Source organism: Arachis hypogaea, chromosome 3, assembly GCF_003086295.3.
Source record: "Arachis hypogaea cultivar Tifrunner chromosome 3, arahy.Tifrunner.gnm2.J5K5, whole genome shotgun sequence".
Lineage (NCBI taxonomy): Eukaryota > Viridiplantae > Streptophyta > Magnoliopsida > Fabales > Fabaceae > Arachis > Arachis hypogaea.
Genome location: NC_092038.1, coordinates 42,391,769 through 42,415,965, shown reverse-complemented (window position 1 = coordinate 42,415,965; position 24,197 = coordinate 42,391,769). Strand labels below are relative to the sequence as shown.

Genomic DNA, 24,197 nt, shown 5'->3' with positions numbered 1-24,197 from the left:
ATAACACAATATTTTTAAAAAATAACACTAAAGTTCTAATTAAAAAAATATTCTGATAATGAGATTTTCACATCAAAATTATATTATAAATTTTTAGATGGTTAATAAGTATATTTGGTAAGATATATTAACAATACCGTTTTGGTAAAAAGATATTATTGTCTACGATTTTTTTAATATTGAGAGAATAAAGTGTGATCTCTCACATTTAATTCTATAAATGAGACTAAAATTAAATAGGAGAGAAAAAATAATGAAGGATAAAATCAAATAGTGAACACCATTTATTTTTTTTTCACCGTAGAGAATCCACTCCCATCATCCACCATATAAAATTGTACAAATAATTTTCTTCTTCAATTTCTTCAAAATAAAACAAAAAATGGGAGAAATTGCATAAAAATTCAGTTGAGAAGAAGTGAAAAGTGGATAGAGTGAGTGAGTGAGTAATACACTACAGACTCTGCAGCAAAAATGCAAAGCCTTGAATCACCTTATCTCTTTTTCTTCACTTTCCCTAAACCCTTAAACCCTCCTTCCACCTCTTCATTCCACCCTCGATACCGTCATCCGCCACCGCCTCTGCGCCTCCACCGCCACCATCCTCCCCTCAAATGCTTCGCCTCCGACGAGTTCCCCGTCGACGAAACCTTACCCGAAAACTTCGTCCACAGGAACAAAGAAACCGAAGACGAAGCTCGCCGCCGAAACTGGATCGACCGCGGTTGGGCGCCATGGGAGGAAATCCTCACTCCCGAAGCCAATTTCGCCCGGAAGAGCCTCAACGAAGGCGAAGAGGTGCCTCTGAAAACTCCCGAAGCCATTGAAGCGTTCAACATGCTGAGCCCTAGCTACAGGAAGAAGAAGATGGAGGAATTGGGGATGGACGAGGACGAATTCTCTGAGAAGCAGTTTGAGATCAAAGGGGAGATTCCGGAGCCTATTGAGACGCTTTGGGCGGGTCCTATGGTGGTGCGCTTGGTGCCGCCGAGGGATTGGCCGCCGCGGGGATGGGAGGTGGATAGGGAGGAGCTGGCGTTCATGAGGGAGGCGCATAAGATGCTGGCCAGGAGAGTGAGTTTGGAACAACTTGACGGTGGTGTGATTGTGGATGAAGACTATGATACTGGTGGGCTTGCATTGGATAGGTACAAGGTGTTCTTGAAACAGTATGAGGAATGGGTTGAAGCTAATAGGGATAGGTTGGAGGAGGAATCTTATCTGGTATTTTTGTTTTCCTACCAATTCAATCCAAATGTTACTTGCTTTAAGTGTTCATGATATTGATATATAGGTTGTGCTTTGTTCTGCTTTGGAGAAAATGATTCTATAACCCAAATGTTTTATGTGATTGCAAAAACTGAAAATTGATTTTTCTATGCTACTATTTTCAGCTTCTGTAATGCAAAAAGAAAAAGTAAGAGAGAAATCCAAATACTGATTATTTTAAAAGATTTATTTAAAATAAGTTGAAGCTTATAATTCATGATAAAGATTGAGTCCATGGATCAAGTGATTAAATACTTATTCTGTTTAAATGAATTCTCTGGGTGAAGACCTTTACCTCATGGTGGATGTCTTGACCAGATTAGTTGCAGCCTATTTGGTTATGGCATTTAGAATTTTGGATACTAGTGCTTGGGATAAAAAATGAATCATAGATAAATATGTAAAAAAGTAGTATAATAATGTGCTTTTTGTGAGAAACAGCTAAAAAGGAAATTGACTCTCCTTTCTCCACCACAACCCCCCTCCCCCGGAGATATCTAATTTTCTTTTTCCAGTAAGTTTACCTAAATGTTCCCCCTACGTACTCTGGTTTCATCCTGTGTATGACTTTGTTGTTGTTTGGAGTTATGTTGATTGCTGATAAGTGTGTTTTTGTGTCAATGTGACAGCATGACCAAGATTATCACCCTGGTAGGAGGAAAAGAGGGAAAGACTACAAGGAGGGCATGGTAGGATTGGATGAAGTAGCAAATTTTTTGTTTCTTTCAATTTAGGAACATTACAACATGGTGCTCACTGTTTGGATTTTTTAATGTTTTCTGCAGTATGAACTTCCATTCTATTATCCTGGTCAAGTAAGCCCTCTAGCTCCTGTTTTTCATTTTGATTAATGCTGCAATTTTGTCTTCTAGACACTTTACCTGTTGTCAATTTTCCAAGATTGCATATACTGCAAGTGTTTTTAGGTGTTAGGATGCTTGCATTACCAACCTGCTGATTATGATTTATGAGTTCAAGTGGCTTATAGGGTAAGGGCATATCATTGAAAACCAATTTTGGGGAAACCTAATTTCATGGTAGAAGGCTCCTGATGATTTTCTGGTAGCTCTTTGTAGTGACCGTTTCAAGTCTGATCATGAAACTTGGTTGCAATTCTCAGCCGCTGACCAACTCTATGCTTTAGTGGTTTGCAATGATTTTCTTCCGTTTAATAATGATGACTGAATTTTCATGTTCACCTGTTATGATGTCCTAATTTGAACAGTTATATAGTATTAATAACTTAATAGATGATTCTTATGTAATTCATGGTTTGGTTGGCTCTGTTTTATCTCCATGCCTACATATGTTTCGAAACATTTTTTCCAACAAGAACCAAAACTTACCTGAATGTGTATAATTGAGATGCAGGCAATTGTAAATGCCTAACAGCACTTTTCACATATACTATTTGTTATTATGATAATATTAATTACGTAGAATTTCTTCTATGCAGATTTGTGAAGGGATGGTGACAACTTTGCATCTCTATCAAGGGGCATTTGTTGACATTGGCGGCGTATATGAGGGGTAACTACCAATTTTCGTATTGTTCTTTTTAGAATTCTTCGAGTCCTTTCTGTTCAGGATGTTAATTTGCTTAATATTTTGGAATACACACTCAAGTGAACATGTTGCTTCCACTATCATGATGTTGCTAATTGATTAGCTATAAGTTTAGAAAGTAAAAGGTTATTTAATGCATACATGAACAAAATGTAGGGAATTAGTATACAAAAACAAGATGAATTTTCTAAAATGGGAAAAGCAACTTATGAGCATCCATAGCACTTAGATGCTCTAATCTGTTGGCATCAACAACCATGAACGAGGTCAAGCCTTAAGAGACAGATATACTTCATACTTGGGACTATTTAAAGCATTTGAGTTGAGATATTGGATCCATTCTCTTACGGTCTTACTAGAGAAAAAGGAACAGTAGTTTATTTAGAAGATAATAACCATAATCTCTCTCGTTTGGCATGGTTATTGGAAGGATGTCGACACTATTCTATTTTATTTTCAAACAGTCCTTCTGTGTAAAATTTCAAAATGTGATGTTTTCTCTCCAGAAGCCATCAATTATTGCATATTTTATTTACTGTCATAGTGTTGCCATATAACCAGCACACTCATCTTGTTATCATTAGTAACTTAGAGGCTTTAAATATTTTTTGCCTTCCAGTTTTACTATTTGAGCATGTTCCAATTATTTTTATTTATTTATTTTCGCAAGTGTTTTTTTCTGGAAGACTCATATAGCATGATGTATTCTAGGTGGGTTCCCATAAAGAACAATGACTGGTATTGGATCCGCCATCACATAAAAGTGGGTATGCATGTCATGGTTGAAGTTTTGGTGAGTGTTTAAAATCCCAAGTTGATAACTTCCTATATTAGTTGTCACTTGGACTGTATATTATTTTGGCCACTTGGACTGTTCCAAGGATAAAGCTCTTGGCTTATACTACCATTCACGAGATTTCACATTTTGTATTGATGGATTGATAGAAGCTTTTGGCCATGTTCTTATTTATTTATTTTATTTTGTAACTGAGATCAACCCTCTCGCTTTAACCATGCACTTTACTGAACCCTTAACTATTCCTCTAGTTAGGATACATGGTCTATTTGTCTGATTCTATATTGTATGTTTCCTGAGCAATCTGAATAATCATTATAGTTTTTTCACTATAGTATTAAGTTTCCCTCATGTACAAATATCATCATAATTTTTTTGAATCAATTTTATTTAATAGTGTTTGTATTTTTTTTTTTTGGCAGGCAAAGCGAGATCCCTACCGTTTCCGGTTTCCGATCGAACTTCGGTTTGTCCATCCAAATATAGATCATCTGATGTATGATTATCTATTTGCAATATTCAGCTTTCTATAAGTATTTGATATTTATTTTGATTAGATTGAGGCATCATATTCAACTTGTGTTTTATATTTCAGCTTTAACAGATTCGAGTACCCACCAATATTTCAACGTAACGATACTAACCCAGATGAAATACGGGTTTGTGTCTTTCCCTCGTTATGCAAGTTGACTGCAATCTTGTTAAAGAAAAAGTATTTCACAAACACTGATCTCTAAGGATTCGTGACATTTATCTATATCTAAGAACTTTTAATTGAAAATGTTTTCACAAAGTTGATTGCAAAGTGTAAGTTTCCACAATGATGTAATTTAATCATGGATTCTGCACATGATATTAGAATTGTAACTCAATTGAATTAGGCCAGATTGTTCAATTGACTTTGTTAAGTGTCTTAATTTCATGGTTATTTAAAAAGGTGGCAGTAATAATTTAATGTTTCAAAAGCATTGGTTGACCTTATCATAGTTGTTCTCTTGATTTTATATTTTGAAATTTGCAGCGAGACTGTGGAAGGCCTCCCATTCCTAGGAAAGATCCTGGAGACAAGCCGGAGGAAGAACCTTTGTTGTCAGATCACCCATATGTTGACAAGGTTAATTAGATGCACCTCTGTTTAAAATTTTATTCCATTTTGGAATTGGAGTATTTTGGCAAATCAATGTTGTCAAATCTTATATAATTCCTAAAAGCTTATGCTAGTTATCTTAACAACATTCATGAAAATGTAAGTATGCGCGTGCAGAATCATCCTTCAGGACATGGGATATGACCTTTGTTTTGTCTCCACCCTCATCATTCATCCACATTTCAAGTTCTCTCTGGTTGGTCCATCTTTACCTGACATCATCACTAACTAGTAACTACTACATTTTTGCAGTTATGGCAGATTAATGCAGCTGAGCAAATGATTTTGACGGATATGGAGGTTAATCCAAATAAATATAAAGGCAAAAAGCTGTCAGAGTTGACTGATGAAGAAGACTTTGATGAACAAAATTCTGCTCAGCATACAGAAGTCAAATATAAGAACACAATATTACCCAAAACTATTCTGGTTAGTGATATTTTTATGAGATTGCATGCATCTGGCTACTTATGTTTTTTTATTTACTTCTTGTTTCTGATACTTTGGCAGAAAGTAAGTGTCAAAGAGCTTGACTTAGAGGCTGCATTTGCTGAGCGTCAGGTAAGCTTCCAACCTCCCCAGCCTTTATTTAAAATAAGGTTTTTGTGTTGCTGTTGGTACCACACATTATATGGCTGGTTTGAGAGTTCAACGTTGTAAGGGTCACTTAAAATTTGTTGGGCATAATGAAACAAAAGCGCCAAAACATAAGTTCACTGAATATGCCTCATTTTCCCCCTCAAATTATCGTTCAAATTTCTATTACCCATATGGCTTGCACCTTTTTGGATGCAGCACCATAATAAACAATTTGCGGAAGCAAAAGCCAGAGGCGAGGAGTACGAAATTTCCAAATTAAGGCGTCACATCGAGATGGATGAGTATGATGCCATGCATTGGCGCAGATCATTTGAGGAAAGAGAAGCCCTGCTTAGAGACGTCAGCTGGTAATGTTGTGTTGATGTTTTCAAATGGATTCCCTGTTATTACAGATCTTTCTATTCAAAATGTTTCTTCTCCCTTGTTTTTCATCTTATCAGTCGCAAAGCGCTTGGTCTGCCATTGGAAGAACCAGGAAGGTATGTGGATGCCAGTCACTTTGGTAAAGACCAATTTGATCCTGAAAACCCTTTATATCGTTATGATTATTGGGGAGAACCCAAGAATTCAGAGAAGAGCAGGCTAGAACGCATAGCAGATCAACATAACAAATCAATTGTGGGGAAGGGCACTGTTTGGTATGAGATGTCATACGAAGACTGCATCAAGCAACAAGAAGTAAGAAAAGCCCAGGCCAAGAGAGAGAGGGAAGAAGAACGGAGGAATGCAGATAACAAGCAAGATCAGGGATCAAATGAGGACGAAGACTCTGATTCTGATGACGACTTTGACTTTAGCCTGCTGAGAAATGTAGATGGCAACTTGTCTGAACAGATTCATGTTAATGGAACCGAGTCTTTCAAAATGTCAGACGAGGGTATGTTTGAGGAGTGAGACTATAATCATAATGTATTGAGATAAAAAAAAATAGTGTACAGCTAGGCTGCTGAGAAATGTGCATAAATTTTTGGCGGTGTAGGAACTCTATGCAGTAAACTTCAGCATGTGATTTTAATGAAATTGGTTGTATTATCTACTGTCTTTCATGAATTATTTGTAATTTATTCATTGGGTTGGGTTGGGTAGGAAATTTGCAAAAGCTCGCAATCCCCATAAACATGCTAATGATCCTATTCATTCCGATACGAAAAATGTACAAATAACATCTAAAATATGCAACCTAGTTTGCCTCATCACACTAAAGCTATCCTCTCACAAGCACCACAAGCAACTTTAAAGATTGAAATAAATAGAAAGAATCGATTTTAACCTCTGTTCTAACATATTTTACTTTGCAACTGAGGCTAACTAGTCAAGGTGATGCATAAACTCGTTGCAAAGGAGTTACTTCTTGCAAGCAAAATTGGCACACTTCCCATCTACACATCAAACCCCTACAATAAATGCGGTCTACCTTGGTATACCACATTTTTAAACTGTTTCCCAAACTAAAACTAATATTGAAGAGAGCCCAAACCAAATCCAATGTCCAGGCAGTCCAGCCATAAACTTTTACTATACCATCTTCAAACTTGTCAAGGAGACAGCTCATCTTCTAACTTACAGGGGTGCTGGAAAAACGAGCACCCTGTAACCCTACAACTGTTCCTCACAACCACCAAATTCTTGCATGAGCGAGAAGGAAAACAAAGGGACAGATCAGTCAATTTCTCCTTCTTCAACATCATTTGATTTCCCAGCAGCACGTTGAGATGGTTGTTCCTCCAAATCTTCATCATCATCCTTCATGTATAATCCCAACTGCTCTAAGGGATTACCCTCCTGTTTGGAGCTATCCAATCCACTTTCAGGATGATCTGGATTTGTCTCGTCTTTGAAAATTGGTAACTGTTCACCAGGAGCAGCACTAGCCGTCTCTTCATCTTTTGGTTGTCCTGCAGCACCCTGAGGCAGTTCTTCATCCAAATCCTCATCATCGTCCTTCATATACAATCCTAGCTGTTCTAAAGGATTTCCCTGTAGCTTGAAACTACCCAATCTACTTTGTAGAGGATCTGGGCTCGCCTCTTCTATGTAGCTTGGGAACTGTTCACCTTGTACAGCACTCAGCAACTCCAGATCTTCCAAAAATTGACTGCCCTCATTGATGTCAACAGTTTTCTCCATCTAAAAAAGTCACCATTCGGTGGGAACAAAAGAAGCTCAATTTGTATCACAACATATGAACTACAAGATATTAGTGTTATGTACTAGTGGATTAATCCTGTGAGATTAGTCAAAGACAGTAAATATTTTTCTCTACTTTAGGTGGGCTTGATTCAAGTCTTGAAAACAGCCACACACACACATATATATCATGTAGAGTATTTTAGGAAGAAAATTACAAATCCCATCCAATCCCCTTTATAAAAAATAGATGGATGATACCAGAATCAATTGCATGATTTTACAATGTCTCATTGCAAATTCTTTGTAAAATAGAGAAAATAATAATTGTGGGGAACAATGAAGTTAGTTTGGAGACATTAAGATTTTTAAATCTTTTGGATTACCTATTGACTTGTGGGATAGAATACAAATCTCGGAATCACTTTCTAACTCTCTTAAGGGAGATTATGTTACTGATTTACATAGGGACTTTGGAATTGTCTGCTATTGTTCACTGCTATTCTTTAGGACCCCACAGAGGCTTTCTTAAGGAACTGTATGTTTCATGTTTCTTATTGATTTACATTTTCTACCCCTCTTTAGAAGTTACCTTTTGCAATGCCAACCGAGCTGCTTCTCTCTCCTGTTCCCTCTTCTTCTTAGCTTCAGCTGCAGCTACTGCTTCAGCTTTCCTCCGAGCCTCTTCTGCAGCTTTTGCCTCTGCCTGCAACCGTGCTTTCTCTACAGATGCAAACCAAATTGAAAAAGACAAATTAGTAAAACGATGCAAACCTTGAAAAAGTAGAATTTGAGAAAATTAGACTACAGGTACCACAGAATGAGTATTACAAGGTTCAAAAAGCAGAAACACACCTTCCTTCTGCCTCCTTTCAAGTTCTTCTCTCTCCATCCTAAGTTTTTCTGGATCCTGCTTTTCGGCCTGAGATCAAAGGTGGAACCAATTAGACCAGATTTTAAAAACCACTTGCATTAATGTTGGCAAGGCTTTTATCAAAGGTGGTAATGATGGTAATTACCAGATTAGAAACCTGTGAAGTGAAAGAACTTTATTGGTGAGAAAAGAAAAATTAAAAACTTCGAATTTTTTTTTTAAGATGTACCGAGTTGAGAGCCAACAGACTTGTTTCCAAGAGTAGGGTACAAAAATCTCTAGCTACCACATTACCACCTTAACAAACCTTTTCAAGAGCCTTCTCTCGAGCTTTAAGAATAGTGTCAGCAAACCGGCTCCTTAGTAAAGCTGCCCGGTAGAGCTTGTCGGGAGAGACTTGCCTCTGAGGTGGAGCACTCTCCCCTAAAATGTTATATTACGAAGGGTGAGATCATGCCCCCAAAACTAAGAGCAGACAGTTTCTTCATGTTTCAAGCTTACCCTCTTGAAGGCTTTCTGGCTCAGTAGTCACTAGTTTGGTCTGTGAATCCTTTTCGGCTTGGCCATCCACATTAATTGAATCTATACATGAAAGAGAGCTATAAGGCAACAATTCCTGGACCATCCTCAATTCCTCACCAAAAGAAATGCCTAAGATGAAAATATACACACGATTAAAAAACACCAACTTGGGGACTCACCCATTTCGGACTCAGAATTACCAGGATCCTGTCTGTTTTGATTGGAAATAAAGACAGGCCCTACATTTTCCTGCAATATTGTCCAGAAATGAAGGTTCATTAAAAATAGTAGGGGTACATTGCAAACAACTAGGAATTAATAAAATTTCAGCAGTCTGTTCATAGACATTGTTTATGATGGGATATTATATAAGTGTCTAATACACATGTAACCATCCCCACCTAATAAAAAGGGAGATGGATCGACACCATATTATTAGACAACTCATGGATATCCCTTTTACCTTGGCACTAGGAGGATCTGGGGATTTGGCAGTGTCTAACTCACTAGCCGAGGAACTAGCTGAGTCTGAATCTGTCACGCAACAAAGTTGTATAAGAAAAGCATATTCCAGATCCAACATACAGAGAAATTCATTATCAAGGGTTATATTGCCTTCATCTTGAGATAAGAACTGAATTTTAAAGAATACCCTACGAAATGTCTTGCAAAAGTGCAATGTTCAATCATCACATTATCTAAAATCCTCAATCTCATTTATAGAAAATAAAAAATAGTAAAACCATAAACATAAACTATCATGAGATTTTCTTTTATCCAATAATTAGAACATAAAAATAACAGTCAACACTGTCCGGGCAACAAAAAATGTGCAATTAAAAATAAAATATCTAAGAAATCCTACTGATGCAGATAAATAGAGACTAAGTTGTTTTCTAGGAGTCAAATCTAACACAAAATTAATGTTAAAAGACTAGTCTAGTTACAGAACATAAGAATATTAGAAGGACCAAGTTCTGGAGGCAATTGCTTGGACAAGAGAAGGCTTTTTTTGCTGCTTTTTCTTTTTCTTGGTTTTTTTTTTTTGGGGGGGGGGGGGGTGGTGTTCAGATATCATACGCAAGGACATACTAATACTCAATGAACAATAAGGGAGTCCACAACAAGAAAATACAGATCAAATTACAAATTATCAGAAGACTAAACTCATTGTGATATGAGAAATAAGAAAAGTAAGCAGCTACACAAACCACTGGAAGAAGAGCCAGATTCACTACTGGAGCTACTTGAACTACTGCATTTAGTGTTTCTGTTGGCACCATCTTTCTCAATCTCTACTGGAGGATAATTTGAAACAGGAGGATCATTCACACCAACAATGTCCACATCCTCCTCAACTTGATCATTACCTGCATTTGCACAGTGAACTTCAAGAATTACAAGTAGTTTCAATAATGAACTTATCATATGAACCCAAATAAAAAAAAGATAACTAAAAATAATATATATAAAAAAAGATCAACTTATCATAGACATGTCTATCATCAAGTTATAACCAGGAAAAAAGAAAAAAACAACAAATCAAATATACCTTTAGGTGGTTGCATTGACGAGTTGCTAAACCCAGATTCATTCACAAGCTGCACAAAGATCAATCAAGCAAACAAAAACCATTAGCCAGAATGATACACATTCCATAGATTATTTAAAGACATGCACTATATTATGCACATCGTGATAGTACAGCACACAAAGAAAAACATAAGACTAAATCACAGATTTGCTCCAAATATTTCATTTCTAAAAATGTTGAATTTGCACTAGTACAACTGTTAGATTGAATTTTGCATATCAAAAGATCACAAATTTAAGCACTATATAGGTCCATTTAATTCTTAATATTAATATTTTGAAATATAAACATCAACCAGTTGACTGGATTTTTCCAAATGTCCACTTTATCTTTTTGTTTGACAACATGACGGACTATCCAACAAATAGGTTATTACACAAAAAGTCAATCCCAGCTGTATTAAATTTTTAATATTAATATTTTGAAATATAAACATCAACCAGGTGATTGGATTTTTTCAAATGCCCACTTCTATCTTTTAGTTTGACATCATGACGGACTATCCAACAGATAGGTTACACAAAAAGGCAATCCCAGCTGTATACATCTGTGACACTTAATAGATGAAAATACCCACCCTATATGAGCAAATACACAAGTCCTATAACACACACACACACACACACACACAGAGACAGATAGAGAGAGAGACGGACCTCCATTTCACTCTGTCTCGCTTTGGCCATGGATTTTTGCTTCTCCAGCACATAATCATCAAGAAGCTTCCGCAATTTGAATAAGGTATCATCACTTAGGGCATCAATGTCAATCTCAATCTCATCATCATTGGCCTGACCTGAACCATAACTTTGCTCTTTCAAGAAGTCAACAATGGTTTCGGGCAACTCTCCAAGCATTGCCTCCAACTCCATACTCAATTTATGCTTCTCCTCATCACTCATGGTTCTTTTAACAGGCTCTGGTTTCACTTTAGTTTCTTTCGGGGTAATTTTATTCTTTTTCATGGGAGGAATTTGGTTAAAATTTCCAGTTTCTACATAAGCAGTTGGCTTTGATGGCTCAGAACGAGCACTGTTCATGGCAGGAAGTTTCTTCTCTATCGGCTTCCATTTCGTTTCAAACATCTTACTAAGAGTCTCTGCCATGAGGTGTACATCATTCCCAGGAGGATTATAAGTCATTGCGTTTGAAAAAGTTAGCCGTACATCTGCAGCAAACTCCATAGGACTTGAATATTTACCAGACGTTATTCTATTCTTCACTGTACCCAAATCCATGGGATGTTTGATGACATTGAAATAATCCGGAATGTTCAATTTAACAACATCAACTGGTGTGTTAAAAACCCAACTAAACTGATGGGACATCAACCGGTTAAGTAATGTCTCGCAAGGTTTCATCAATGCAGCTAATGAAGAATCAGCAGGTTTTGCATGCTCAAACTGCCCAGACATACTTTTTTTGGTCTTTGGACCGTTATGTCCTGGTAAGGGCCTTTTCTTACCCTGTGGCACCGATGCTTCTTGTGTTCTATACTTGCTCTCCGGCTGAGGTCTTTTCTGTCCCGCACTGCAGCCCCTAATATCGCCAGGGGAAGTTAATGCAACAACATTCGGCTTCATACCATCAACTTTCTTCTGAAGTTCCCTTACACGTTCAAGCTCCCGTGCTAACCTCTGTTTCAAGTCCTTCCTCTCGAAATCTGACATCTTTGACAATTTGAAATGCTGGAATGGCACATCAAAATCACCATAACCATCAGCAATCAATCCAATGCATTTCCTCTTTGGCGCAAAAGAATTTGCCGAAGCTGTCAGTTCCATATCAACCCGTCCGGAGCTACCCAACCCCTCTGATTCACCCATAGTCTCCACCGCATGTCGGAAATCCGGAACAAATCCAGTAGAAAAGCCTTTGGAGTATTTCCTAGACTTGCCCATTGTCTGTGAGTGAGAGTACAACCTGGATTGCTTTTGCCCAGCAAAGTCTATTGGTACAGTTGGTGCCATAGCATAAGCTCACAATAACTGCACATATCAACTACAACAATATGAAACATGTTCTTCTCCCACACCACACGGCAATCTCTGAATAAGACCCAAATTCTCAGAAGCACAAATCAGGTCTAATCTCCAAATCTTAATGCAACACAGCACTACAAAACCCAATGGTGGGTGTTCTTCTCTCATTACCTATCCAATCCACTAAAAGTTCTTTATTCTCCACAACTTGATCCTCAAAAATAAAAAATAGCCGGTCCAATCAAATAAAGCCAGTTTCTTCCTATTCAAAAAATGCAGAACCTCTATGCGAGTACCAACTAGTATATAGAGGGAAAGCCACACTATGAAGAAACCCTCCTTTTCTATTTATTTACCTCTTCCCCCAAAATAGAGCACAATATTATTACAAAGCAATCGAAAGAATGTAATAGGTAAAAGAAACTAACGGAATCATAAACCCTAGATCGATAAGGATGTAGAGAAAATGCGGCGACGGAAGCAAATAGAAAGAACGAAAAATCTCGAAACCCTAAGTATAAATCCAATTCGAAGAAAACCTGGATCTCAATCACCGAGCACGCATGAAATGCAATGAGCCACAAACCCTAACAGAAGAAGAAGAAGAAGAATGAGAAGAAGAAGCAGCCTTTTCTCTGTGTGAGCGAACGAGATAGAGAGAGAAAATTGAGAGAGCGAAAGAGAGAGAGAACGAAAAAACGAAACGAAACGAAATCTACAGAGCGAAGGCTGTGAGATCGCTGGTTTAGTTGTTTCGCTTTCTCTTCTCTCTACTTAAAGCCACGCTACAACCTTCCCCGCCGCTGCTGAGAAGATCTCAGCCGTTCAAACATTTTTCACACGACTGCATATCTGACGGCACATATTTTTGGGGTGTTTTTGCGTGTTAGTCCTTTCCGCTTTCGCCACGTGGAATGTGAAATGTGGACCCTCTTGTGATTAATCAGAGTTTTAACCACAAACACAACACACTCCTGTCCTCTCAACTAGTCTCTTATGTTCCGTTTGGTTAATGTCCGTGACGTGTACACTGTTTGTTTGCTGAGACATAAAATTTTAAAAGATACGGTTACACACAGATGCACATTAAAGACATGTATTTAGTGTATCTCTCTCAAGCTGTGACACTAAGACACAATCTATGAGACACAGATTTTTCCAATTCTATCCCTAATTATTTTTTAAAATTCCAACCATTATCCTTTATCTTTTAACACTTGAGTTGTTTTAGTTTGGGGATAAAATAGACTTTTGAATTAAATACATGTGTCTTGTATATTATCACCAAACATGTTATAAAATTTGTGTATCTTTGTGTTCATGTGTATTTGTGTCTTTGTGTCTATGTCTCTATTTTTTTGAGACAACAACCAAACACTGCCTTAATTCTTCATTTAAATATTTTTTTTCCATGAAATTGGTATTTTAATTGTGTTTTGAGTTTGAGTTTCTAAACCAACTTGAAGAAAAATTAAAAAGTTTGGAGTTTCACAATCACAAGCATATGAAAGTCTCATTCTCAGAATATTGTGTTTCCATATAAAACTATCTATTAACTACTATAATTTATTAATGTATTTTTATTTTTTTAAATTTAATTTAAATTTATACTAAAAATAGAAAAAGTTAAATTGATAAGTACATACTCTATTGATATTTTCTAAAAATATTTTATTATACTGACATACATTTTCAGTTAGTAGCAGTATCAGAAGAAGACGCATGATATAAGAGTAGTTGTAAAAAAGAAAAGTAGATTATTATGTAATAATTAAATTTTTTTTTTTGGTCTTGATGTAGTAATTAATTTTATAACTAAATGTTGAAGTAATGGGCCGATCATTTGTGAACTCTTACGAATTTTTTTGTTTTGAAATATATAATTTAACCAAAAATAGCTATTCGAGTTAGGTTTTTTATTATCTTATGAATTGACGTGAGTAGAAGGCGTATAATGTAAACAGTGCAATTAGATATCTTTTAAATATTATCCTATCATTCTTACGATATTGTGTTTCATACAAAACTATCTATTAACTACTATGACTCAATAACGCATCGTTATTTTCTTAAAATTTAATTTAAATTTATACTAAAAATAAAAAAAAAGTTAGATTGATAGGTACACAATCTATTAATATTTTTTTGAAAAATTCTATCATGCTGACGTATTCTAGCAATATGAGAGGACGACGCATGGGCATGAAAGCGGTTGTAGAACAGAGAAGTAAAGGTGTCGTGTTTTGCATGTGAGAGTCATTGTATAAGAATTTCTTTTGCATGTGAGAGTCATTATTATATGAAAAATTCTATCTTATATGTTTTCAGCATGGTGTACTGTCTTTATGCATGGGCATGAGAGTGGTGTGAAATGGAAAACTGGAGGTGTCCTATTTCGCGTGTAAGAGTCATTATGTGATAATTAGTTTTATAATTAAATATTGAAGTAATGGACTCATCATTTATGGACCGGAAATTTTTCGTTTTGAAATGTATAATTTAGCCAAAAAAAATTTTGGTTAGACTTTTTGTTATCCAGTGAATTGATGTAAGTAGCAAGCGTATAATATAAGCAGTGCAATTAGATATCTTTTAAATATTGCCCTTTATTCAGCTTTTAGAAGAAAAAGAAAATAAAAAGTAAGTAATTTTCCTAACCCTCATTCAAACACCTCCTTTGCCATAACTTCTTCATCCGAGCTCTCATCGCCGCACCGTTTGCGGCACGAGTCCACCGCATCGAGCTCTACAATTCTATCGGATCAATTTCATTGGTAAGCTTCTGTCTCAATTCAGTTTTTCTATCCCTATTGATTTTCAAATATTAGGTATGTGAGTGTTGAGATTTTGGTTCTCTTGTATTATAGGACCTGATTAGCTTGAGAAAAATGCTTACCCTTGCTCATTTGGCATTTGGGTACGGTAAGGATCCTTAACCCCTAATTAATTCTTGGAATTAGTGAGCTGGAAATTAAATTGGGTATGTGTATATATGACAATTGTGTTAGGTGTATGAGTATATGTGAGATGGAGTAAGAATTGTATATATTAGAGACTTGATTGGAAACTTGAGATGCTGAATTGTGGCAAGGAAGCTTTGAAAGCTTGCTTTGTGGAGGTGTCTTGGATTATACGCGGAAATCGATCAATGTATGGTTTAGGTTTCGCGTATTTAATATGTAATATTTTGTGAAAACTTAGGCTAGGTGTCCATAGGATAGGTTGAAACGTATGTGTATAATTATTGCTTAGTGCTCTTGAGAAGAAGTAGGTTTCGGTGTTGGTGCTTGTTGACCAAAGGATAAATGATGAATTTGGTGATTAATTACTTGAGGACATGTATATATACAAGTCTTGAATTGGTGAATTATGATTCTGTTAGTGTATATTGGAAGTGTATGTATGATATTGTTGATTTGGGGATATGGTTTACTATGGAGATTGTTATGGTGTTGAGGAACATGTGCTTGTTAATGATTTGCAGGTTTGGTATTGAGTTGAGAATGACTTTTAATGAAAATGAGGTTTTGGAGGGTTTGTAAAACTTGGTTTTTGGCCAAACTTCAGCGGCTCATAACTGGAGTTTCAGATTTCGGTTGGAGGTGGAATTTATTTCAACTTAAAGATGATTTTACAAGCTTTTGGACGGTATAAATTTTGTTAAAAATGAAATTTTGTAGCAAAAGTTATTAGCGTCGGAAGTTAGGGTGTGGATTATGTGCTATGCAGGTGGGCAAAGTAAATTTCTAGGCATTATGCAGCTTTCTGGGTGAACTGTGCTTTTTTTTTAGCAACGTACGCCCACGTGTGGCCCACGCGTGCGCGTGGCATGGTATTTTAAACTGCGCATGCGCGAGTAGCCTATGCGTGCGCGTGATGAGCCAGCATGCATGACCACACGTACGCATGACCCACGCGTACGCGTGACATGATGTTCTCAGCTGCGCGTACGCATGGTAAGAGAATGCGCGTGCGTGCTACCTTTTCACACTACCACGTGTGCTACCCTTTTTTCTGCAAAACTAGTTTATATGTTTTAAAATCAATTTCAGACTTCCAAACCTCTATTTTCACTATCTTAGTCATAAAAAGTGATATTAAGCCTGGTAATTAGCTGAAGTTAGGAAATAGAGATAATTTGGGAATGAAGTCAAGGTTAAAAATGATGGATTGTATAAGAGAGAGGTGTGTATATGAATGAATTATGATGTTAAGGCTTGAATGATTGATTTTCTATAATATGAAATGTATGAGGCAGGTAAGAGAGTAATGTGAGGAATTGAGAATTGATGATATTAATTAATCAAGAATAATAAAATGTATGAGCAATAGGTTAAGTAAAATTGAGAATGTTGAGATGAGATATGAATTAGTATCAAAAATGAAACTGATAATTATGAGAAATAATTGAATATACTGAGTTTCAGGGTGTTATCTCCCTCATGTCAGCTTGGGGTGTTGTCTCTTCTCCCCATGTCAGCTTGGGATTCGTCCCATGGATATCATTGAGCTTGGGGCATGCTTTTCCCCACGTCAGCTTAGGGATTTTCCCCATCGTGTATTTTTGAGCTTGAGAACATGTCGAGATGGCTACGTAACCGACAGTTGATATCAACAGTCATAGGACAGGCAGGCATCATGTGCACATTATTTGAATTGCTTGCTTGTGAATTACTTGAAATTGCCTACATGATTATAATCTACTACTTGTTATAATTGTTATTGGTAATACTTGTCAAAATTTCCTGTATTTGCCTTGTTTGTTTATCTGTTTGTGCATATTCACTGGAGATGGAGAAACGGAGGAAGGATAGAAGGGTTTAGTGTTTAGGTCAAGATTTAGTTAAGTTTTGGAACTCTTAGAAGACCACCTCTTATTGTTTCTGTTTAATATTTTAAGATTATAATCTGAGTTTCGGCGTTGTAAGATTGCCTCTAGCATTCCATAAACTTATATATTATATGCGTGGCACCTTTACCATGCTGAGAACCTCCGGTTCTCACCCCATACTGTGTTGTTGTTTTCAGATGCAGGTCGAGAGGCTCCTTTCTAGGCGTCTAGCTCACTGAGGCGGAGCAGTCCCTGGGTTTTTGTGTTTATCAGCTTATGTATATATGTACTTAGCTTCCTTTCCAAGAAACTTGTTTATTTTGTTCCTCTTAGAGACTTAAGGAGAGTTAGGGTTTTTCTATATGTTTTGGGGTTTTGGGATATGTATATATGTATGTAAATATTCTCCGACCATCCTTGGCTTTGCAGGCTGAGTTAGGAGCTTGTTACTTTGTATCTTTGATCCTCAATTCCCAGTTTCGTTATCTTTCACCTGTTAACTACAACTTTCTTGGCATGCAAGTTATCTCGTTTCTTGAGCATTGCGCTTTTATTTTGCGATTTTGTTTTACCCGTTTTTCAAGGCTCCTAGTTAAATATCTCTTTTATTATTATTATATATATTTTTACTTTTAGAGGTCGTAATACCTTACTATCTCAGTCTTATGACTTAAGCATAAGATTAAGTATGGTAGGGTGTTACAATAAAGCTTTTTGTGTGCATTATGATTTAATCTGTGAATATGAACCCAGTTTTTTTTTTTAAAAAATCTTTGTTTTTTTATACCATTCTATATAGATTCATTCTCTTGGCAAATTCATTATTTTTTTGTTTCGCATGGATTGAATCATAATGATTGATTCTAATCTTGTTAGATAAAAAAAAATTTTTGGCATATAAATTTGTTGAATAGTTATAATTATGTCTTTTTTTAGGTTTAAAAAGACACCATTAAAATTTGAATCCTTTTGCGATTTAAATGTTCTTTTTTAATTTTTACATAAGAAAATTAGTAACAATTTGGATTATTATACCCACTTATTTTATATAGATTTGGTCTTGGAATAAATTAATTGAACATTATGCTGCCAAAGTAGTCTCTTTTGTGAAAATTAATTTATTTAAAATATTAAAAATATGGTAATATGTAATTCATGCGAATATTAGTCAACCCAAAGGAAGGTCTATATTTGGCCGAAATACATACACATATTGATCGTAAATACATGTTTGGGTAATAATTAAGAATAAAGGAATGCTTATTATTTATGCGGACAATAATTGGCAGAAAAGAAGTTTATTGTTTGGCCAAATAATAAGCATTGTACACTTTTGTTTATTTTTTATTAATTATGTGATCAATAATCGGCCCAAAGGAAGGTTATTGTCTGGCCAATTAATAGAAAATATATGCAGTAATAAATATGTTGCGAAGTTTAAGTTTCCATGTGCGCATTCAGTCGGTCCAAAGAAAGGCTTAATGTGTGACAGAAATTTTGACAATATTTGATTACTGCGATAAGAGTATTACTTACAGTTAATTTTCTATCCAAAGATTGAAAATTAATGTTGTTCTAGATATCTCAATATGGATTTTTCCCATTATTTAACTAATATTTACTGCATATTCCTTTTTTTGTTCTAATAAAGAAATTATGGCTTCAGCTACCAATGTTTCTGTATAAATTAGCAGTATTCCTATGCTAAATGGTTCAAACTTTAAAGTTTAGAAGGACACCGTGGAGATTGTCCTCGATTGTATGGATCTGGATATAGCTTTTCGAGAGGAGAAACTCACTTTCACTCCAAAAAATCTCAATGAGGTTAAAATAGAGATGTGGGAGAGATCCAATTGAATGAGCATTATGATCATGAAACGTTTAATTCCTGAGGCGTTTTGGAGCTCAATTAATGAGGATAAAGATGCCAAACAGTTCCTGAAAGATGTTAAAAAATTCTTTACTAAGAATGAAAAGGCAGAGGCAAGTATCCTTTTGAGCAAACTTGTCTCCATGAGGTATAAAGGTAAATGGAACATAAGGGAGTACATTATGGAAATGTCTCATCTTGCTTCAAAATTGAAAGCACTAAAAGTTAGAGTTGTCAGAAGATTTACTCGTGTATTTCATTTTGATCTCCCTTCCTGCACACTTTGAGCAATTCAAAGTGAGTTATAATACTCTAAAGGAGACTTGGTCCTTAAACGAACTTATATCTCACTGTGTGTAAGGAGAAGAGAGGCTATAGCAAGATAAGACTGAAAGTGCTCACATAGCTTTATCTTATCAATATAAAAGAAAGCGTGATACTACTGTGGATGTGCCTTCTCAGCAGAAAAAGCTGAGAAATAGGATCAAGTTTTAACCTGTTTCTTCTGTAAGAAGGTGGAACATAAGAAGAAGGATTGTACCAAATATGTCAGTTGGCGTGTAAAGAAGGGTACAATTCTTACTTTCGTTTGTTCTAAGGCTAGTTTAAGTTATGCACCTGTTGATACTTGGTGGGTAGATTCTGCTGCTACTACTCATGTAAGTGCTACTATCAGGGTTGCCTGGGACCGCCAAGTGATGCTGAAAGATACATCTATGTGGCAGACAAAAATATAGTTGCAGTCGAACCTATAGAAGCCTTTAGATTATGTTCCACGAGTTTATTTTACTTGGATTTATTATAGACATTTTATGCACCATCATTTAAATAGAATTTAGTTTCTGTTTTTTGTTTGGATAAATTAGGTTATTTTTGTTCATTCGAAAACAATAAAGTCAGCCTCATTTATAATTCGAATAATATTTACTCTGGTTGTTTGGTGGATAATCTATTTTGATTTGAATTCCTATAATAATGAAATAATGCAAACAGGTACCAAACAAAAACTAAATGAGAATTCGGCATCATTATGGCACAAACGCCTAGGTCACATCTCTAAACAGAGAATTCAGAGGCTTGTGTCGGATGGAATTCTTGGATTCCTAAATTTGGCAGACTTTGAAGTATGCATTGAGTGCATAAAGGGAAAAAGGACAAACGAAAGAAAATTAGGTGCCGAGATAGCTAAAGATGTCTTAGAACTGATACATACCGATATATGTGACCTATTTCCTACTGTCTCTTGGAATGGACAACAATACTTTATTACATTCATAGATGATTACTCTCGTTACGGGTATCTATATTTAATTCATGAAAAGTCCCAAGCCTTGGATGTTTTCAAGTCTTTAAAAGCTGAAGTTGAACTCCAACCTGGAAAGAAAATTAAAACTGTCAAATCTGATCGTGGTGGTGAATACTACAATAGATATAACGGTTCAGGTGAGCAATATCCCGGGCCTTTTGCTCTTTTCCTAGAGGAGTGTGGTATTGTTCCGCAATACACTATACCAGGCAAACCTAGCATGAATGGTGTTGCAGAGTGAAGGAACCGAACTCTTAAGGACATGGTGAGAAGTATGATTTGTCATTCTTTCTTGCCTGAATCACTCTGGGGAGAAGCCTTAAAGACCACAGTGTACATCCTTAATAGAGTGCCAAGCAAAGCAGTTAACAAAACCCATATGAAATTTGGACTGGGAAAAGGCCCAGTATAAAATATTTGCATATTTTGGGATGTCCAGTTGAGGCACGACTTTATAGGCCGCATGAAAGAAAATTGGACTCAATGACAATTAGTTGCTACTTTGTTGGTTATGCTAAGCGCTCACGGGGGTACAAGTTTTACAATCATGCATCAAGGCCTATTTTGAAACGGAAAATGCGAGATTTCTTGAGGATGTTGAATTTAGGGGGAGGAAATATTAGGAATGTTGCTATTGATGATGATTCTATAACTGACAATGATCAGGTCTTTGTACCTATTATTATTCAAGACACATTTATAGTACAAGAGCACAATGAGAATCCTACTGTAGATCTAGTTACAGTACAAGAGAACAATGAGAATATCATTGTTGTTCAAGATACTGCTATAGAACAGGAAAATAATGAGAATCCTCCTCAATTTCAATCCATACAGCAAGCTCAACAACCTCAAGAAGTTTCATTAAGGAGATCCAATAGAGAAAGGAGAAAATTCATCTATGGTCTCAAACAAGCTTCCCGTCAATGGTATCACAAGTTCATCAAGTCATTACCTCATGGTTTTGAGAGAAATATCATAGATGAATGTGTATACCGCAAATTCAGTGGGAGTAAATACATTTTTTTGGTCTTATATATTAATGACATTCTACTTGCCAGTAACGATATAGGTTTGTTGCATGAAATTAAGAAATTTCTATCGAACAAATTTGAAATGAAAGATCTTGATGATGTCTCTTTTGTATTAGGAATCGAGATACTAAGAGATCGCTCTCAAGGTATTCTTGGATTATCACGAAATAACTATATCAAAAGATTTTAAGTAGATAAGTCATGGAAATATGTAGACCAACGGACACACCCGTAACTAAAGGAGACAATTTCAATCTCAAGTAATGCCCTACAAATGATATTGAGAGGACAACAATGCATGATAAACCTTATGCATCAGCATTAGGGAGCTTAATGTATGCTCAAGTCTGCACACGTCCCGATATATCATTTATAGTGGGAGTGTTGGGTAGATACTTGAGCAATCCGGACATGGATCATTGGATAGTTGTTAAATGCGTAATGCGTTATTTAAAGAGAACAAATGATTACATGCTTATTTATCGGAGATTAGAAAATTTGGAGATCATTAGGTACACTGATTCTGATTTCATGGCATATGGTTACAAAACTTTGTCACTGAGCTTTAGATAGTAGATGACATTAAAAGGCTATTAAAGATATTTTGCGACAATAAGTCAGTAGTACTATACTCCAATAACAATAAGAGCTTGACAAAATCAAAGTATATAGACATCAAGCTCTTAGTTGTCAAGGAGAAAGGTTAAGAAAAACAGATTTTCATATAACATATAGGAACAGAGTATATGCTAGTAGACTCACTAACCAAGGGATTGATCCCTAAAATCTTTCATGAGCACACTGCTCGAATGGGTGTCAATATTAGTGATGCCTTGGTTTAGTGGGAGTTTATTTTATACTATATGTCCTATGACAGATAATTGAATTATTTTTCTACAGAATTAAGTTGATAATTTATTTCATGTTATGTAAAATATTCATTTTGCAATATTTGTATTGTGTTTGATCTCAATAAAGTTTTAAAGTTGGACCATCTAGAAATAGACATGCATGAGATCACTTGGTATATAATTTCCATATTACTCATCCAAATCTGATATATGTCGTTAAGTATATTAGGATGGTGACTGGCGTGGTTTAGTCATGACATTTAATGTGATAAAAGTTGCGGTGATTCCATATCTAATATATGAGACAGACTAGATTGTTAAAATAATGAGAGAAATAGCATTCAGATGCGCGCATAAAGTTTATAAGATGTGATTATATGAAAAAAGAATATATGTATAGCCATTGCTAGGAAATTATTTTAATTTCCTAATTTGTTTGTGGGCAACACATATATTAATTATAATAACAAATTATGCTATTTTAAATTAAATGACTTATATAATGGTGATCTCATTTATTGTTTTAAATGCTAAATTGAATAAGTCATTATTACTTTTGATTTGGAATTAAATGATAATAAAAACCGGATATTATCTTTTGGATTTTAGATATATTATCTTTTAGACTTTAGATACTATTTTATTTGGGTTTTAGAGTTTAATGGTTGCCATGCTCAAATATAAATAGTGCCTTCAGGATTTCCGTCCCCAATATACCAAAGCCGCCTTTATCGCTCTTTTCCCCATCAGAAGAGTCACAATTCAGCCGCCTAGGAACATAGAAGGCTTTGGTTGAAGAAGATTGAAAGAACCACAAGATCCTAACTCTTCCAATCATGATTCATATTTATGAATTTAGGTACGCTTCCATATTCAAGTATTTTATTTCTTAATAATTTAACATGGATGATCTTTGGGTTAAGAAATTTTGAAAAAATTCCAACAAAAGTTAGATTGATAAGTAGATACTCTATTGATATTTTTTAAAAATATTCTATTATGTTGACATATGTGTTCAGCATAGTATGCTGTCTTTAAGTGGCAGTATCAGAGGATGACACATGGATATGAGAGTAGTTGTGAAAATGAAAAGCAGAGGTATCTCCTTTCGCGTGTGAGAGTCATTATGTACTAATTAATTTTGTAACTATATGTTGAAGTAATGAGCCGATCATTTGTGGACTCTTAGGAATTTTTTTGTTTTGAAATATATAGTTTAACCAAAAATAGCTATTCGAGTTAGGCTTTTTGTTATCATATGAATTGACGTGAGAGTCGAAGGTGTATAATGTAAACAGTGCAATTAGATATCTTTTAAATATTATCATATCATTCTCACGATATTGTATTTCCATACAAAACTATCTATTAACTACTATGACTCATTAATGCATCGTTATTTTCTTAAAATTTAGTTTAAATTTATACTAAAAATAGAAAATGTTAGATTGATAAGTACACAATCTATTAATATTTTTCTTGAAAATTTCTATCATGCTGACGTATTTTTTCAGCATGGTATGTTGTCTTTACGTAGCAATATGAGAGGACGATGCATGGGCATGAGAATGGTTGTGGAACAGAGAAGTAGAGGTGTCCCATTTTGCATGTGAGAGTCATTATATGAAAAATTCTATCCTGCTGACGTATGTTTTCCGCATGGTATGCTGTCTTTATGCATGGGCATGAGAGTGCTGTGAAATGGAGAATTGGAGGTGTCCTATTTCGCGTGTAAGAGTCATTCTGTGATAATTAGTTTTGTAATTAAATATTGGAGTAATGGACTCATCATTTGTAGACCCGTATAAATTTTTTGTTTTGAAATGTA

General features: G+C 35.5%; 2 protein-coding genes across 2 annotated transcripts; one reads left to right on the top strand and one right to left on the bottom strand.

Moving 5' to 3' along the window:
- Window positions 1-283: 283 nt before the first annotated feature.
- Window positions 284-6,410, top strand: LOC112790369 (protein PLASTID TRANSCRIPTIONALLY ACTIVE 10). The gene is made up of 12 exons (XM_025832731.2): window positions 284-1,224; window positions 1,899-1,958; window positions 2,055-2,084; window positions 2,726-2,799; window positions 3,547-3,628; window positions 4,054-4,127; window positions 4,227-4,290; window positions 4,653-4,745; window positions 5,031-5,207; window positions 5,289-5,339; window positions 5,574-5,725; window positions 5,819-6,410. Exons 1-12 carry the CDS (start codon window positions 475-477, stop codon window positions 6,270-6,272), a joined length of 2,061 nt encoding a protein of 686 aa, XP_025688516.1. The 5' UTR covers window positions 284-474; the 3' UTR covers window positions 6,273-6,410.
- Window positions 6,411-6,610: 200 nt separating this feature from the next.
- Window positions 6,611-13,313, bottom strand: LOC112790368 (transcription factor GTE10). The gene is made up of 10 exons (XM_072232888.1): window positions 11,152-13,313; window positions 10,454-10,502; window positions 10,113-10,271; window positions 9,365-9,435; window positions 9,081-9,150; window positions 8,881-8,961; window positions 8,687-8,802; window positions 8,361-8,427; window positions 8,098-8,228; window positions 6,611-7,505 (listed from the first exon to the last, which is right to left on the bottom strand). The coding sequence occupies exons 1-10, from the start codon at window positions 12,463-12,465 to the stop codon at window positions 7,038-7,040; spliced, it is 2,526 nt and encodes an 841-aa protein (XP_072088989.1). The 5' UTR covers window positions 12,466-13,313; the 3' UTR covers window positions 6,611-7,037.
- Window positions 13,314-24,197: the final 10,884 nt, after the last annotated feature.